Source organism: Panthera pardus, unplaced genomic scaffold (assembly GCF_024362965.1).
Source record: "Panthera pardus isolate Hobbes unplaced genomic scaffold, ASM2436296v1 HiC_scaffold_12, whole genome shotgun sequence".
Taxonomy (NCBI): Eukaryota; Metazoa; Chordata; class Mammalia; order Carnivora; family Felidae; genus Panthera; species Panthera pardus.
This window is the reverse complement of record NW_026526677.1, coordinates 53895400-53912340: the sequence shown is the minus strand read 5'-3', so window position 1 is coordinate 53912340 and position 16941 is coordinate 53895400. Positions and strand designations below refer to the sequence as shown.

At 40.7% G+C, this 16941-nt stretch overlaps 1 protein-coding gene across 1 annotated transcript; it reads right to left on the bottom strand.

Moving 5' to 3' along the window:
* Nucleotides 1-15596: 15596 nt before the first annotated feature.
* On the bottom strand, nucleotides 15597-16941 carry LOC109260052 (hemoglobin subunit beta-1). Its single transcript, XM_019438044.2, has 3 exons — nucleotides 16781-16941; nucleotides 16427-16649; nucleotides 15597-15851 (listed from the first exon to the last, which is right to left on the bottom strand). Exons 1-3 carry the CDS (start codon nucleotides 16870-16872, stop codon nucleotides 15723-15725), a joined length of 444 nt encoding a protein of 147 aa, XP_019293589.1. The 5' UTR covers nucleotides 16873-16941; the 3' UTR covers nucleotides 15597-15722.

The following is a 16941-nucleotide window of genomic DNA, read 5'->3' as shown; positions in this document are numbered from 1 at the left end:
ATTGAATATGTAGATTGCTTTGGGTACTATCAACATTTTAACAATATTTGTTCTTCCTATCCAGGAGCATGGAATCTTTTTCCATTTTTTGGTGTCTTCTTCAATTTCTTTCATAAGCTTTCTATAGTTTTCAGTGTATAGATTTTTCACCTCTCTGGTTAGATTTATTCCTAGGTATTTTATGGTTTTTGGTGCAATTTTGAATGGGATTGATTCCTTGATTTCTCCTTTTGTTGCTTCATTTTTGGTGAATAGGAATGCAACCGATTTCTGTGCCTTGATTTTATATCCTGCAATTTTGCTGAATTCATGAATCAGTTCTAGCAGTTTTTTGGTGGAATCCTGTGGGTTTTCCATATAGAATACCATGTCTACGAAGAGTGAAAGTTTGACCTCCTCCTGGCTGATTTGGATGTCTTTTATTTCTTTGTGCTGTCCAGTTGCAGAGGCTAAGACTTCAATACTATGTTGAATAACAGTGGCAAGAGTGGACATCCCTGTCTTGTTCCTGACCTTAGAGGGAAAGCTCTCAGTTTTTCCCCATTGAGGATGATATTAGCTTTGGGTCGTTCATATATGGCTTCTATGATCTCGAGGTATGATCCTTCTATCCCTACTTTCTTTTTTTTCCCCTTTTTTAAAAATGAATTTTATTGTCAAATTCGTTTCCATACAACACCCAGGGCTCATCCCAACAGGTGCGCTCCTCAATGCCCATCACCCACTTTCCCCTCCCTCCCAACCCCCATCATCCCTCAGTTTATTCTCAGTTTTTAAGAGTATCTTATGATTTGGCTCCCTCCCTCCCTTTTTTTTTTCCTTCCCCCCCCCCCATGGTCTTCTGCTAAGTTTCTTAGGATCCACATAAGAGTGAAAACATATGGTATCTGTCTTTCTCTGTATGACTTATTTCACTTAGCATAACACTCTCCCGTTCCATCCATGTTACTACAAAAGGCCATATTTCATTCTTCTCATTGCCATGTAGTATTCCATTGTGTATATAAACCACAATTTCTTTATCCATTCATCAGTTGGTGGACATTTAGTCTCCTTCCATAATTTGGTTATTGTTGAAAGTGCTGCTATAAACATTGGGGTACAAGGGCCCCTATCCCTCAGGACTCCTGTATCCCTTGGGTAAATTTCTAGTAGTGCTATTACTGGGTCCTAGGGAAGATCTATTTTTAATTTTTTGAGGAACCTCCACACTGTTTTCCAGAGTGGCTGCACCAGTTTGCATTCCTATCAACAGGGTAAGAGGGTTCCCATTTCTTCACATCCACTCCACACCTATAGTCTCCTGTTTTATTCATTTTAGCCACTCTGACTGGTGTGAGGTTTTATCTCAGTGTGGTTTTGATTTGTATTTCCCTGATGAGGAGTGACATTGAGCATCTTTTCATGTGCCTTTGGCCATGTGGATGTCTTCTTTAGAGAAGTGCCTATTCATGTTTTCTGCCCATTTCTTCATTGGATTATTTGTGTAGTTTTGTGAGTTCTTCATAGATTTTGGATACTAGCCCTTTGTCTGATATGTCATTTGCAAATATCTTTTCCCATTCTGTTGGCTGCCTTTTAGTTCTGTTGTTTCCTTTGCAGTGCAGAAGCTGTTTATCTTCATGAGGTCCCAAGAGCTCATTTTTGCTTTTAATTCCCTTGCTTTTGGAGATGTGTCAAGTAAGAAATTGCTGCAGCTGAGGTCAGAGAGGTTTGTTTTCCTGCTTTCTCCTCTAGGGTTTTGATGGTTTCCTGTCTTACATTCAGGTCCTTTATCCATTTTGAGTTTATTTTTGTGAGTGGTGTTAGAAAGTGGTCTAGTTTCATTCTTCTGCATGTTGCTGTCCAGTTCTCCCAGCACCATTTGTTAAAGAGACTGTCTTTTTCTGTTGGATATTCTTTCCTGCTTTGTCAAAGATTAGTTGGTCATACTTTTGAGGGTCCAATTCTGGAGTCTCTATTCTATTCCATTGGTCTATGTGCCTGTTTTTGTGCCAATACCATGCTGTCTTGATGATTACAGCTTTGTAGTAAAGGCTAAAGTATGGGATTGTGATGTCTCCTGCTTTGGTCTTCTTCAATATTACTTTGGCTATTCAGGGTCTTTTGTGGTTCCATACAAATCTTAGGATTGTTTGTTCTAGCTTTGAGAAGAATGTTGGTCCAATTTTGATTGGGATTGCATTGAATGTGTAGATAGCTTTGGGTAGTATTGACATTTTAACAATATTTATTCTTCCAAAGCATAAGCACGGAATGTTCTTCCATTTCTTTGTATGTTCTTCAATTTCCTTCATAAGCTTTCTATAATTTTCAGCATACAGATCTTTTACATCTTTGGTTAGGTTTATTCCTAGGTATTTTATGCTTCTTGGTGCAATTGTGAATGGGATCAGTTTCTTTATTTGTCTTACTGTTGCTTCATTATTAGTGTATAAGAATGCAACTGATTTCCGTACATTGATTTTGTATCCTGCAACTTTGCTGAATTCATGTATCAGTTCTAGCAGACTTTTGGTGGAGTCTATTGGGTTTTCCATGTGTATAATATCATGTCACCTGCAAAAAGTGAAAGCTTGACTTCATCTTTGCCAGTTTTGATGCTTTGATTTTGTTTTATTGTCTGATTGCTGATGCTAGCACTTCCAACACTGTGTTAAACAACAGTGGTGAGACTGGACATCCCTGTCATGTTCCTGATCTCAGGGGGAAAGCTCTCAGTTTTTCCACATTGAGGATGATATTAACTGTGGGCTTTTCATAAATGGCTTCTATGATGTTTAAGTATGTTCCTTCTATCCCGACTTTCTCAAGGGTTTTTATTAAAAAAGGATGCTGAATTTTGTCAAAGGCCTTTTCTGCATCGATTGAGAGGATCATATGGTTCTTATCTTTTCTTTTATTAATGTGATGTATCACATTGATTGATTTGCGAATGCTGAACCAGCCCTGCATCCCAGGAATGAATCCCGCTTGATCATGGTGAATAATTCTTTTTATATGCTGTTGAATTCGATTTGCTAGTATCTTGTTGAGAATTTTTGCATCCATGTTCATCAGGGATATTGGCCTGTAGTTCTCTTTTTTAACTGGGTCTGTCTGGTTTAGGAATCTAAGTAATGCTGGCTTCATAGAATGAGACTGGAAGTTTTCCTTCCCTTTCTATTTTTTGGAGCAGCTTCAGAAGGATAGGTATTATCTCTGCTTTAAATGTCTGGTAGAATTCCCCAGGGAAGCCGTCTGGTCCAGGACTCTTATTTGTTGGGAGGTTTTTGATAACTGATTCAATTTCTTTGCTGGTTATGGGTCTGTTCAAGTTTTCTATTTCATCCTGTTTGAGTTTTGGAAGTGTGTGGGTACTTAGGAATTTGTCCATTTCTTCCAGGTTGTCCAGTTAGTTGGCATATAATTTTTCATAGCATTCCCTGATAATTGCTTTTATTTCTGAGGGATTGGTTGTAATAATTCCATTTTCATTCATGATTTTATCTATTTGGGTCATCTCCATTTTCTCTTTTAGAAGCCTGGCTAGAGATTTATCAATTTTGTTTATTTTTTTCAAAAAACCAACTCTGGTGTCACTTATCTGCTCTACAGTCTTTTTTAGATACTATATTGTTTATTTCTGCTCTGATCTTTATTATTTCCCTTCTTCTGCTGGGTTTGGGGTGTCTTTGCTGTTCTGCTTCTAGTTCCTTATGTGTGCTGTTAGATTTTGTATTTGGGATTTTTCTTGTTTGTTGAGATAGGCCTGGATTGCAATGTATTTTCCTCTCAGAAGTACCTTTGCTGCATCCCAAAGCGTTTGGATTGTTGTATTTTCATCTTCATTTGTTTCCACATATTTTTAAATTTCTTCTCTAATTGCCTGGTTGACCCATTCATTCTTTGGTAGGGTGTTCTTTAACTCCATGCTTTTGGAGGTTTTCTAGACTTCTTCCTGTTGTTGATTTCAAGTTTCATAGCACTGTGGTCTGAAAGTGTGCATGGTATGATCTCAATTTTTGTATACTTATTAAGGGCTGTTTTGTGACCCAGTATGTGATCTATCTTGGAGAATGTTCCATGTGCATTCGAGAAGAAAGTATATTCTGGTGCCCTAGGATGCAGAGTTTTGTATATACATCTGTCAAGTCCATCTGATCCAATGTATCATTCAGGGCCTTTTTTTCTTTATTGATCCTGTGTCTAGATGACCTATGCATTGTTGTTAGTGGGGTATTAAAGTCCCCTACAATTACCACATTCTTATCAATAAGGTTGCTTATGTTTGTGATTAATTGTTTTACATATTTGTGGGCTGCTGATATCAGTGCATAGATATTTATAATTGTTACCTCTTCCTGATGGATAGACCCTGTAATTATTATATAATGCCCTTCTTCATCTCTTGTTACAGGCTTTAATTTAAAGTCTATTTTGTCTGATCTAAGTATGGCTATTCCAGTTTTCCTTTGACTTCCAGTAGCATGATAGATAGTTTTCCACCCCCTCACTTTCAATCTGAAGGTGTCCTCAGGTCTAAAATGAGTCTCCTGTAGACAGCAAATAGATGGGTCTTGTTTTTTTTATCCATTCTGATACCCTATGTCTTTTGGTTGGAGGATTTAGTCCATTTACATTCAGTGTTACTACTGAAAGATGTGGGTTTAGAGTCATTGTGATGTCTGTAGGTTTCATGCTTGTAGTGATGTCTCTGGTACTTTGCAGTCCTTGAACATTTCACTCACAGAATCCCCCTTAGGATCTCTTTTCAGATGGTTTATTGGTGATGAATCCCTTCAGTTTTTGTTTGTTTGGGAAAACCTTTATCTCTCCTATTCTGAATGACAGACTTGCTTGATAAAGGATTCTCAGCTGCATATTTTTTCTGTTCAGCACATTGAAGATTTCCTGCCATTCCTTTCTGGCGTGCCAAGTTTCAGTAGATAGGTCTGCCACTACTCTTATATGTCTACCTTTGTAAGTTAGAGCCTGTTTATCCCTAGCTGCTTTCAGAATTTTCTCTTTATCCGTGTATTTTGCCAGTTTCACTATATGTCGTGCAGAAGATCGATTCAAGTTACGTGTGAAGGGAGTTCTCTGTGCCTCTTGGATTTCAATGCTTTTTCCCTTCCACAGATCAGGGAAGTTCTCAGGTATGATTTGTTCAAGTACACCTTCAGCCCCTTTCTCTTTCTCTCCTTCCTCTGGAATTCCTATGATATGGATATTGTTCTGTGTGATTGCACCACTTAGTTCTCTAATTCTCCCCTCATACTCCTGGATTGTTTTATCTCTCTTTTTCTCAGCTTCCTCTTTTTCCATAATTTTACCTTCTAATTCACCTATTCTCTCCTCTGCTTCTTCAATCTTTGCTCTAACTGCCTCAAGTTTATTTTATACCTCATTTATAGCATTTTTTAGCTCCTCATGACTATTTCTTAGTCCCTTGATCTCTGGAGCAATAGATTCTCTGCTGTCCTCTATGCTTTTTTCAAGCCCAGTGATTAATTTTATGACTACTATTCTAAATTCTTGTTCTATTATATTGCTTAAATCGTTTTTGATCAATTCGTTAGCTGTCACTACTTCCTGGAGTTTCTTTTGAGGAGAATTCTTCCATTTTGTTATTTTGGGTAGTCCCTGCAGTGGCGTGGAACTGCAGGGCACTTCCCCTGTGCTGTCCTGAGTAACTTGTGTTGGTGGGGGGCCGCAGTCAGACCTGATGTCTGCCCCCAGCCCACTGCTGGGGCCACAGTCAGACTGGTGTGTACCTTATCTTCCCCTCTCCCAGGGGCAGGACTCACTGTGGAGTGGTGTGGCCCTGTCTGGGCTACTTGCACACTGCCAGGCATGCGGTGCTGCTTCCATGGGATCTGGCCTAGGGCGTATTAGCCGGGTTGGATCCTTAAGGTGCACAGGGGTGGGAGAGGTAGGCTTAGCTCGCTTTGCCATCAGTGATTCCCTGCAGGAAGGGACCTGCAGCACCGGAAGGAGGCAGGTCCAGAGAAGGGATGGATCCACAGAAGCACAGCATTAGGTGCTTGCACGGTGCAAGCAAGTTCAGTGATGGGAACTGGCTCCCTTTGGAATTTCGGCTGGGGGATGGGAGAGGGAGATGATGCTTGCCAGTGCCTTTGTTCCACCGCCGAGCTGAGCTCTGTCTTCCGGGGCTCAACAACCCTCCCTCCCATTGTTCTCTCGCCCTCTCCACTCTCCGAGAGCAGAGCTGTTGACTTCTAACATTCCAGATGTTAAGTCCCCCTGGCTGTCAGAACCCATGGAGTCTGGCCCCTCCGCTTTTGCAAGCCAGACTTCAGGGGCTCTGCCTTGCCAGGCGGGCTGCCCTTCCACCGCCCCAGCTCCCTCCCACCAGTCCGTGTAGCATGCACTGCGTCTCCTTCCTTGCTACCCTCTTCCATGGACCTCTTGTCTACTCTTGGCTCTGGAGAGTCTGTTCTGCTAGTCTTCTGCCAGTTTTCTGGGTTATTTATGCAGATGTGGGTGGAATCTAAGTGATCAGCAGGATGAGGTGAGCCCAGCGTCCTCCTATGCCGCCATCTTCCCAGGTCTCCTATCCTTACTTTCTTGAGGGTTTTTATCAAGAAAGGATGCTGTATTTTGTCAAATGCTTTCTCTGCATCTATTGAGAGGATCATATGGTTCTTGTCCTTTCTTTTATTGATGTGATGAATCACGTTAATTGTTTTGCAGATATTGAACCAGCCCTGCATCCCAGGTATAAATCCCACTTGGTCGTGGTGAATAATTGTTTAATGTATTGTTGCATCCAGTTGGCTAATATCTTGTTGAGGATTTTTGCATCCATGTTCATCAGGGAAAATGGTCTATAGTTCTCCTTTTCAGTGGGGTCTCTGTCTGGTTTTGGAATCAAGGTAATGCTGGCCTCAGAGAAAGTTTGGAAGTTTTCCTTCCATTTCTATTTTTTGGAACAGCTTCAAGAGAATAGGTGTTAACTCTTCCTTAAATGTTTGGTAGAATTCCCCTGGAAAGCCATCTGGCCCTGGACTCTTGTTTTTTGGGAAATTTTTGATTACTAATTTGATTTCTTTACTGGTTATGGGTCTGTTCAAATTTTCTATTTCTTCCTGTTTCAGTTTTCATAGTGTATACATTTCTAGGGAAAAAAAATTGAATAAATGATGCTAGATCCTAAGTGTGTTTGGGTCTGCGTGTTGAAAGTGGTTTGTTCGATTAGAGAAAAAAAAAGGGAAAAAAAATCATTTGAAAATTTGAAAAAATGAATACACTAAAGTAGACTAAAATGAAATGATAGAAGTAAAATAAAATTTGAAAAAATTTACAAAAAAGTAAAAAATATAGTAGAAAAAAATTCTAGAAAAATATGTTTAATTAAAATTGAAAATAAAAATGAAGTTTTCCTCTTTCTGTATTCAAGAAAAATAAAAGAAACAGAAGAGAGAAAAAAATAAATAAAAATTAAAATTAAGAAAAGAAAGAAAATTGAATAGATGGACCAGATAACAACTGACATATGACTGAAATTGCTTCATTTTCCCCTAGAAGTCAAACTATGAAGAGCTTTATAGTCCATAAACTAAGCAGGCGGTGAGACTTGTGTTCTTGAAGAGCAAGGTTGGCCCAGTTGGCTGGGGCTTAGTGTAATGCTTCTGTTCTCCACTAGATGGTGCTGCTAGCCTACTGGGATGCATTGCTGTGGCGCTGGTAGGTGCTTAGTAGCATGTGCTGGAGCAGTGAAAATGGCGTCACCCAGCTACCCAGTCTCTAGTATTGGAACTCTATTCTCCCCAATCAGCAATTGTGTACCTGTCCTTCATCTTCAGCTTCCGTCCACTCCCTGCTTCCACATTGTCTGTGACCAAGCCCCAGGCAGCACCTCCCTCCATAGTTTTGTCTCAGATGCCACTACCTTCCCCGTCCCCCCACTTCTGAGGCACTGCAGCCTTGACCCATTCTTCCCCTTTGCAGAGGGTCTCACCGAGCAATGGCCAGGTGCCAGCCACACCCAGGAGCGCTTGCGGGACCGTGCTGCTGCTGATACCCAGATACTGCGGCCACGTGCCAGTGCGCCCCAGAAAAAGTTCAGGAGACAGTGTAGCAGCAGCGTTTCACGGATTATGGAAAATCACAACACACATCTGACACCAGGCTTCACCCCCAATGACCTTGTTCCAGCACCAGCGAATGTGGCCATTCTCTGGGGTCTGCTGGGCCCAGGTGGCCTCACAGCCTCTATCAAATGTCCTTCCAGCAGTGGAACCGCTTCTCCCCATGTGGCCCGAGAACCTCTCACACGCTACTCTGCTCCTGGGGATCCAGCCTTCCTACCAGAGCACCTCCAGGTATTGAGTTTCAGACTCTGCGTACCCCCTGTATACAGTCTTAATGGAATTTAAACCCTCTCCTTTCTCCTTTCTCCCTTCTCCCTTTTTAGCTCAGTCCCTGCAGCTGTTTCCCGTTTTCCACTTTTTCTTCAGCTGCCTTTGGGGAGGGGTGCTTTTCCTGTATTCTATCCCCCCCCCCCCGCAGCTGTCTCCATCCTCTCTCCTCATGCAAAAGTGGCTCCCTGCCAGCCGCTGCTTCTCTTTCCTCAAATTCGTCTCTCCACACCATGTACCTGCTGAATTCTGTGGTTCAGGTTATACAGATTGTTGTGTTAATCCTCAGACCCGTTTTCTAGGTGGGAAGGATGGTTTAGTGTTGGTCTGGCTGTATTTCATGGACGTGAGACACACAAAAAACTTCCATGCTGTTCCACCATCTTGGCGCCTCCCAAGTGTTCCACATATTTTAAATTGTCCCCTGAAGTTTACAGAATAGGCCAAGACTATCTTATTCATCCCCCATGTTTTCAAGATAAAAAAACTTGCAGGGTCTTTCTAGGAAATTGAGTACCAGAATACACACTGCTAGACTCCTGCTGTTGTCCAAGTCATTTCTACGACTTTAGTGTAGGCACCAACAATCACCATTTTCATTACTTCTCTTGTTCTGTAATCCTCACACAGTGGAGAAGAATAGCTTGGCCAGCAATAAAAAAATGTATTGTCATATTAAATCAGTAAGGTCTTCAGAAAGACCTAGAAAACTGGAAAAATTTAATAATGAAATTTTGAATTCACATACTGGCATTAATTTCCAGTTCCACCCTCCTTTACAGGAAGAGGATATAAGAAGAAATAAATTAGTTCCTTTGTTCCTGTTTCATCCCCAACAGAGAGAGCACTACTTTGCTGAGAGTGGAACCTAGGCCCAGATAACTGGTTATTGTGTCTCCAGAGCATGGGAGAGACAGATACCATAGACAAGACTGAACTGGGGGATTCTCAGATGACTGTTCAAACTCCTTCACTATCAGTGGGAACCCAAACTCCCAAGGGCAAAAAGGGCTTCCAGGGCACCCCTAGATAACATGCCTTGCCTGCTAGCCCTACTACTGCCACAGAGATGAGGCTCTTAGCTGCAATACCTTGTGCAGAGAGTAATGCTGGCCATATCTTAGGATGGTAAGCTTGTGGAGGGGCAAAAGTTAACTCACCCAGTGAAACTCTAACCTTAGCCAGATGAGGGAAGGGTGAGAATATAGCCACAATATCTCAGGGAAGGGAGTTACTCAAAGCAATTTACCAGGATGTTATTGCTAGGATGTGTTGTTTCTGGGGAAAAAAAGATGGTGGGTAGACTTCCCTCTAGGGCTTATGTGAAGCCATGGGTGACTAACATGGCCTTTGCTTACCCTATCCAAGATTCTTCTGCTCTGATGATGCAGTGCTGGGAGACTGCTCTTGTTGTGGCCTTTGATAATGTTTTTTTGCATTATGTGAGAATAGATCACTTTTTATTTATGGGAACCAAATTTCAGTGCTTCTCAGCCATTGTTATATTGTGACATTACAGAAAATGTCAAATTTTAATTGCTTAAGTTCCTACAATTCCTAGATCCTTGAATTTCTGAACGCTTCAAAGATGATAAAGACTCATTACCTGAGATGCTACTGTCTCAGGTTCTATAGACTTACAAATCAGATATGAGCCAGGCCATGTCTTTCAGAATAGAAAGAGCAACTATTTGGAAGGTGCTATTGTCCTCAAATGGGACAAAATGCCCAGGAAAAGCACTGGTACCATAGAAGTGGTTCATTCATTTAATCCTTCATAGACTTTATAATTTTTGTCTTTCTTTTTAGCTTTTTTTGGGGAGTGGGAGTTTGTTTTATTTCATTTTGTTTTTGAAAATACACTGTATACAGGCACTGAGGTCCAGGTTCTATGGTTAAAAAAAAACCACAAAGACCATAATCACAGAGTTTGTAGGTTAGTGAGTAATAGAGTTTGGCATGATACCTACTGTACCACTTTTAATGCATCTCTATGGAAATATAAACGAAGGTCACAGTTAAAGACTTTCAGAAGGAGAAAAGGTCAGAAAAAAATATATTGTAGGAAGTAACACCCAACACTGGAAATACCTTATATATCAGTAAAAATAGTGGCAGTGGCGATCCAGGAAGGGATGGTAGCATGTGTAAATGTCTAAGAATAAAAAAATATGTATGGTATATGTGCTATCTCTCCATCGTTAATCTTATCCTGATTTTTCTCATTTTATCTATCATGATTGATTCATTTTCCTCTTTTTAAAATGTATATGTATTGAGCTCTATCATTTTCTTAATATCTGACTTATTTATGCAACATAATATTTGTGAATTGGATTCATATTGCTGACATAACTATAGTTTACTCTTTTCCATTGCTGGATGGTATTCCATTTTATGTATATACCACAAATACTTTTATTGCTACTACTCTGGATGGACATTTGAGTCCTTTCTAGCTTTTGACTGCAATAAATAATCTTGCTATGAAGATTATTGTAGATATTTTATACACACACAAGAATTTCTGGAAACTACTGGGTCATAGGGTATGTATATGTTCATCTTTAGCATATGCTGCTGAACAGTTTATCTTTCCACTGAAGAAGCTGAGTTCCAGCAAGTTTAAATTGTTCATGGCTACATCCAGGAACAATAACAAGTACACATATTTTTGCCCATATTTGACTAGAAATTGTATGAGAAGAACAATTGTGGGAAGTAACGTGGTCCCAAATAGGCACAAAATGAGAGAAATACAAGGGTCTCTCCTCTCAAGGTCATCTCCCAGAAATATCTGATTAAACTTTGAAGAAGGCTATAAGTCATCTTGGTAAGGTAGAAAATCTCTTCCCTGCAGACAGTAGATCATTCTTTTTCCATAGCTGGGTCTAATGTGTAAAGTGATAGCAAGGGAGAAATGCTTATTTTTAATACTTATTTATTTATCTTAGAGAGAGAGAGGCCAGAGAGAGGGAGAGAATCCCAAGTAGGCTCTGTGCTGTCAGTGCAGAGCCGGATGCGGGGCTCGATCTCGTGAACCATGAGATCATGACCTGAGCCGATATCAAAACTCAGAGAAAGGCTTAACTGAGTGAGCCACCCAGGTGTCCCAAGAAATGCTTATTCTAAATTTTCTATTATTTTAGTTTACTTATGGTAAATAAACAATTAAATTAATGTCCAGGTTTCCTTCAGAATTGTTCTGCTTTTTCCCTTTCATAATTTTTTTTACCTTTTAGATATTTTTTGTTACTTTTATTTCCTCTCTCCTCTTCATGGCTAGCCTTAGTTTAGGTGAAAAGCTGATATTATGGTGAAGTTTAAGGCCTAGCCCTACCACCTATCTGAGCAGGCAGGCAGACAGGGAGCTGAGAAGGGAGGGGACCAGTCTCCTACTTCCCTCATGTGCTCTCCACTTCATGAAGAAACTCCCCAGCTCAGGGCTTATCATAGACTGAGAAAGTCAACTTTCTTATGCATTCCACTCCCTTACCAACAAAGCAAAGCTACCTTCATCTCCTTTTTCCCCTTTTAATAATTCCTCCATGAATTTCTTTGTGGTATTTCTTAGTCTTTTTGATGTCCTCTGATTTCCTTTCAGAGATAGGACTTGAGTTAGTTTAAGGACTACAAATTAATATTAACGATTCAGGTTGGCCAAGGAGACCAAGGGGTGCATCAAAACTATGTGTAGAAATATTTATTGTCCCATGCATCTGAGAAGAGAAGGGTAGAGGTAATTTAATATATTGAAAGAACAGGAATCATCTTGGACTAAATTGTTTATACTGTCTACGTTATTTTTTTAAATTCCTATGTATAATTAATGTACTGTGTTATATTAGTTTCAGGTGTACAATATAGTGATTCAACAATTCTATACATTACACAATGCTTTTCATGATAAGTGTACTCTTAATACCCATCACCTATTTCCCCATACCCCCCACTTACCTCCCTTCTGGTAACCACCAGTTTCTTCTCTATAGTTGAGTCTGCTTTTTTTATTGTTTGTTTATTTTTTCTTTGTTTGTTTGTATCTTAAATTTCACCTATGAGTGAAATCATAAGGTATTTTCCTTTCTCTGACTAATTTCACTTAGCATTATACCCTCTAGATCCATCCATGTTGTTGCAAATGGCAAGATTTCATTCTTTTTATGGCTGAGTAATATTCCATCATATATACATACCACATCTTCTTTATCTGTTAATCTATCGATGGATACTTGGGTAGCTTCAATAGTTTGGCTATTGTAAATAATGCTGCAATAAACATAGGAGTGCATATATCTTTTTGAATTAGTGTTTTCAAATTCATTGGGTAACACTCAGTAGTGAATTTATTGGATCATAAGGCATATCTAATTCTTTGAGGAACCTCCATACTGTTTTCTATGGTGACTATGCCAGTTTGCATTCCCACCAATAGTGCATGAAGGTTCCTGTTTCCACATCCTCGTCAACACTTGTTGTTTCTTGTGCTTTTGATTTAAGCCATTCTGACAGGTGTGAGGTGATATATCATTGTGGTTTTAATTTACATTTACTGATAACTAGTGATGTGGATCATCTTTTCATGTGTCTGTTGGAAATCTGTATGTCTTCTTTGCAGAAATGTCTGTTCATGTCTTCTGTCCATTTTTAATAAGATTATTTGGGGGGGGGGGTGGTTTTGAGCTATCCCTCAGGGCTCATCAGCTCCCAGGTAGTGAAGATTAGAGTGCTTGGTGGATTCAGAGTGCATCCTTCCCCATCCCTCATGGCCTTCACCTCCTTGGTTTCTCTTACTGTCTTACTGTGATAACAATATCCTTTCTCACTCCTACTGTCTACACTAGGGTATGATCCAACTCTCCTCCTCTGGCTCATAGATCAACAGCCTCTGTGCTTGATTGGTCATCTTGCTTGCCATGGGCCCATATTTCTTTTTAATAGTGCTTTCTTCTATTCTGATTCTCATATCTGAAGTGCCCATTGCCTCCTGAAGGGAGTAACTCAAAGCTTTCACAGCCATGTGTATGTCACATTCTGATATACTTTATGTTACTTTATGTCCCTCTGCTAGGCCCTTCCATTGAAGGCCATTCCTCCTTCCTCATCCATTTCATCATGGGCAAAGTGTACATCTTCTTTCTATTGTGGATGAACCCAGTCATTCATAGCATTAAGACCGACTGGATCCACTGAGCCATTATCAAGGTATTCTCTCTGAAATGGATGGAAATCCTGTGTGTTCCCAGTAACAAAGTGATTAGTTGTGACAAAATTTCAGGCCTTGTTCAGCTCTAACACCAGGCCCTCACCTAAATCTGAGAATCCCCTTTCTCATTTAGTTGTAAGAATTTAGTAAATGCATTCATTTTAATACATTGCCCGGAGACAATCAGAAAATAAAAATCAGTCCTAGAAGAAAAAATAAGTAACTTTATAAAGAAAGTTGCAGAAGCAAGAGTAATTTTGGAACATCTCTGGCCCTTTCCTGTTTTATGAATGTGAATAATTGAGATTGTTCTGTGCTGCTTGATACCTATTGAAGTGAGAGACTCCTTCCCATGAGAAGCACAAGTGCTAAGCGGCTTTCAAACAAGAATAGTAATCTCTATACATGAAATACACACCCTATGTACTCTGTTTCTCTCTTTCATCCTTCTCTGCCTCCAACTAATGCTTGTACTGGAGTAGAACAGCAGCCAGATGGTACCTAGTCGTGTCAAAATGGGGCATTTGTCATTTGGAGACACTATACCTTTGGCCAAGTAAGTGTCAATAAAGCCATCTTTGGCTTAAATAATTTTGCACAATTCTGCTTAAAAAGAGTGCTTTGCTAATAGAATCATCACCAAATTGCACACCCTGGGCCACTTAATATTATTAGTGTTTCCCATCCACTGTCAGGCCCTTCTTTTGACCTCCTAGACTCTTCACCTTCCTCCCTGCCACACCTTGCCACTCCATTCTGATGCTTATGTGGGCATGCGTAGTCCTCTTTCTTGTAGATACTTGGATGACTCTTCGTTCCATTTTGCTTGTATCAAAGATCTATCTAGATCTACAGGAGCTCTGCTCTTCCATGCTCTCTCTGTATGCAAATTCATTAATACTCAGGTCAATAACAAATGTGAAGATTCCTTCAGCAGACGAACAAAGTTGTCAGCAAGGCACGCTTTTAACTCCCTTCTGATCCTGAAAGTTTAGAGAATCATCAGTTATGCATTTAGAAGGACAGCTTGTATTCATCTCCATTCTGCGTTTGAATGAAGCCTGCATATTAATTTAATTAATTGATTAATTTACTTGTTGGTTGCAATACTTTCAGAGTCTTCCTAGCTATATTCAGAATGGGAATGTGGGAAAGGACAAGGACCACTTCAAAGTCATTTGATTTCCAGAATCTAGGATCCACATAAGTGGCTATTGACCAGGAAATGAAATCAGTTGCTGATGGTAACACTATACTAATAACTAGAAAGGCAGAGATGTCATCAGAGGCATCAGAGAGAGACGGAGGAGGGAAGAGGCCTCCAATCACTTCCTGGGTATGCATGCTGAAGCATCTTGAGGAGAATAGTATTCCATTTGGTGTGAGCCCACAAAACGATTGCAAGACATTAGTGAATATCAAGACATGAAAAGTCCCTTTTCACATTCTCCTTAGTCATATATTTCTCAAAATATTACTTGTTCCTTCCTTCCAATGTAGACTGTGAAAGTCTCAAGGCCAGGAGCAGTGAAACTACCTCCCCCACTTTGGGTCCTTCATATGGAGTCTCTGTTATAAGATGATAGAGGGAACCAGGATAAGAGTGATGAGGAGGGCAAATAATGGGACAGCAAAAGACGAAGGGAAATCTCAGAGGAACAGTGGAATCTTCAGGAAGAAAAACTTGGTGGATTTAGGGCTGTGAGGCTCTGGACAACTGGAGAGAAGGAAGACATTTATAAGGAAGGCTAAATAAAATAAATGATTTAAATAAAGCATAGGAAAAATCCAAACCCCAAATCAACCCTCCACTTGAATCCTTCTCTAAGGGAAAGTAAAATAGGCAGCAGGATCTGTTTCCCACATATGTAGCTATTTACGACCTCTCCTGTCATGGAGGCTAAGATATAGATGTATTTTCCCAAGGTCTGAACTAGCCCCTCATTTCTTTATGTTTTAAATGCTTTGCTCTCCCATACCATGTACCCATTCGAGTGAGAGATGCAGAAATAATTTAAATACACCAGTGCAATGAAAATAAATATTCTTTATTAGGCAGGAGCCAGATGTTCAAAGAATTTCATGATTTAGACATGTCCAGGTATTAGGGTCTGGGGACCAAGGGAGTTTCCCTGGAAAGCAACAAAGGGAGCTCAGTGGTATCTGTGGGCCAGGGCACTGGCCACACCAGCCACCACCTTCTGAAAGGCAGCCTGCACCTGGGGGTTGAATTCATGGCCAAAGTGGTGGGCCAGCACACACACCAGCACGTTGCCCAGGAGCTGTGGGGAAGAGACAAGAGGTATGTACGTGGTTAGCAGAGGGATCCAGCTTAGGCTCAGAGTACCCCAGCCCCATCCACAGATGCAAGTTGTGCACATAGAATATAAGCAGAAACGTACTGGATTTCAGATGCTGCTATTGATGTGACTCTAACCATATCAGCCTGATTTTACATTTAGAAATGTTTCTTTCCTTCTGACCTAAACTGGAACTTAAATATCACGGTTATTCTTTCAAACTATGTAAAGAAGCAATCATATTTTACCCTCCTTGCTTTCAAAGGAAGAGATAAGGGAAAAAATCATTAGACTAAAAAATTTTAGATGGATTAAGAGAAATGTTTAAATTAAACACTCAAAAGTTTAATTGAAACAATCAAGGAAAGTCATTACAGAGAACAAAAAGAGGACAAGCAAAGAGGGTGAAATAAACAAAATAGTCCTGAATAGTCCATATTGGTGCAACTAGAATACCTCTTTCCCATTTTAAACAACATCCGGATGTCCATACCCTTTACGGAAAACATGAGCTTGTCCAGAAAAAGGAAGAGAAGGAGACTACCCCACAGACTCACCCTGAAGTTCTCGGGATCCACGTGCAGCTTGTCACAGTGCAGCTCGCTGAGCTTAGCAAAGGCGCCCTTGAGGTCGTCGATGTTTTTCAGGCCATCACTGAAGGAGTTCAGCACCTTCTTGCCATGGGCCTTCACCTTAGCGTTGCTCATAATGGCATCAGCAGAGGACAGGTCCCCAAAGGACTGAAAGAACCTCTGAGTCCAGGGGTAGACAACCAGCAGCCTGAGGGGTGAAAACAGCACAGAGGGACAGAGGGAGTCAGTGCCTGTCAGAAGCCCCAGGGACTGAGCCTTCTCCACCTGCCCAGCATCCATTCACTCTCCTTAGGCCTGCCTTGCAACCTGGATACCAACCTGCCCAGGGCCTCACCGCCAACTTCATCCACGTTCACCTTGCTCCACAGGCCATTGACCAGACCCTTCTCCTCAGCACTCAGAAACGACATGTTGTCTGTTTGTGTGGTTGCTAGCGAACACAGTTGTGTCAGAAGCAAGTGTAAGCTGGTACTATCCCT

What these genes read in the sequence shown, in the direction of transcription:
- LOC109260052 (XM_019438044.2), bottom strand. Translation starts at nt 16,872, where the DNA reads ATGTCGTTTCTGAGTGCTGAGGAGAAGGGTCTGGTCAATGGCCTGTGG. An exon ending in GGCGGTGAGGCCCTGGGCAG is followed by an intron (nt 16,650 to 16,780) that starts GTTGGTATCCAG and finishes TTCACCCCTCAG; the next exon opens with GCTGCTGGTTGTCTACCCCT. An exon ending in TGGATCCCGAGAACTTCAGG is followed by an intron (nt 15,852 to 16,426) that starts GTGAGTCTGTGG and finishes TCTTCCCCACAG; the next exon opens with CTCCTGGGCAACGTGCTGGT.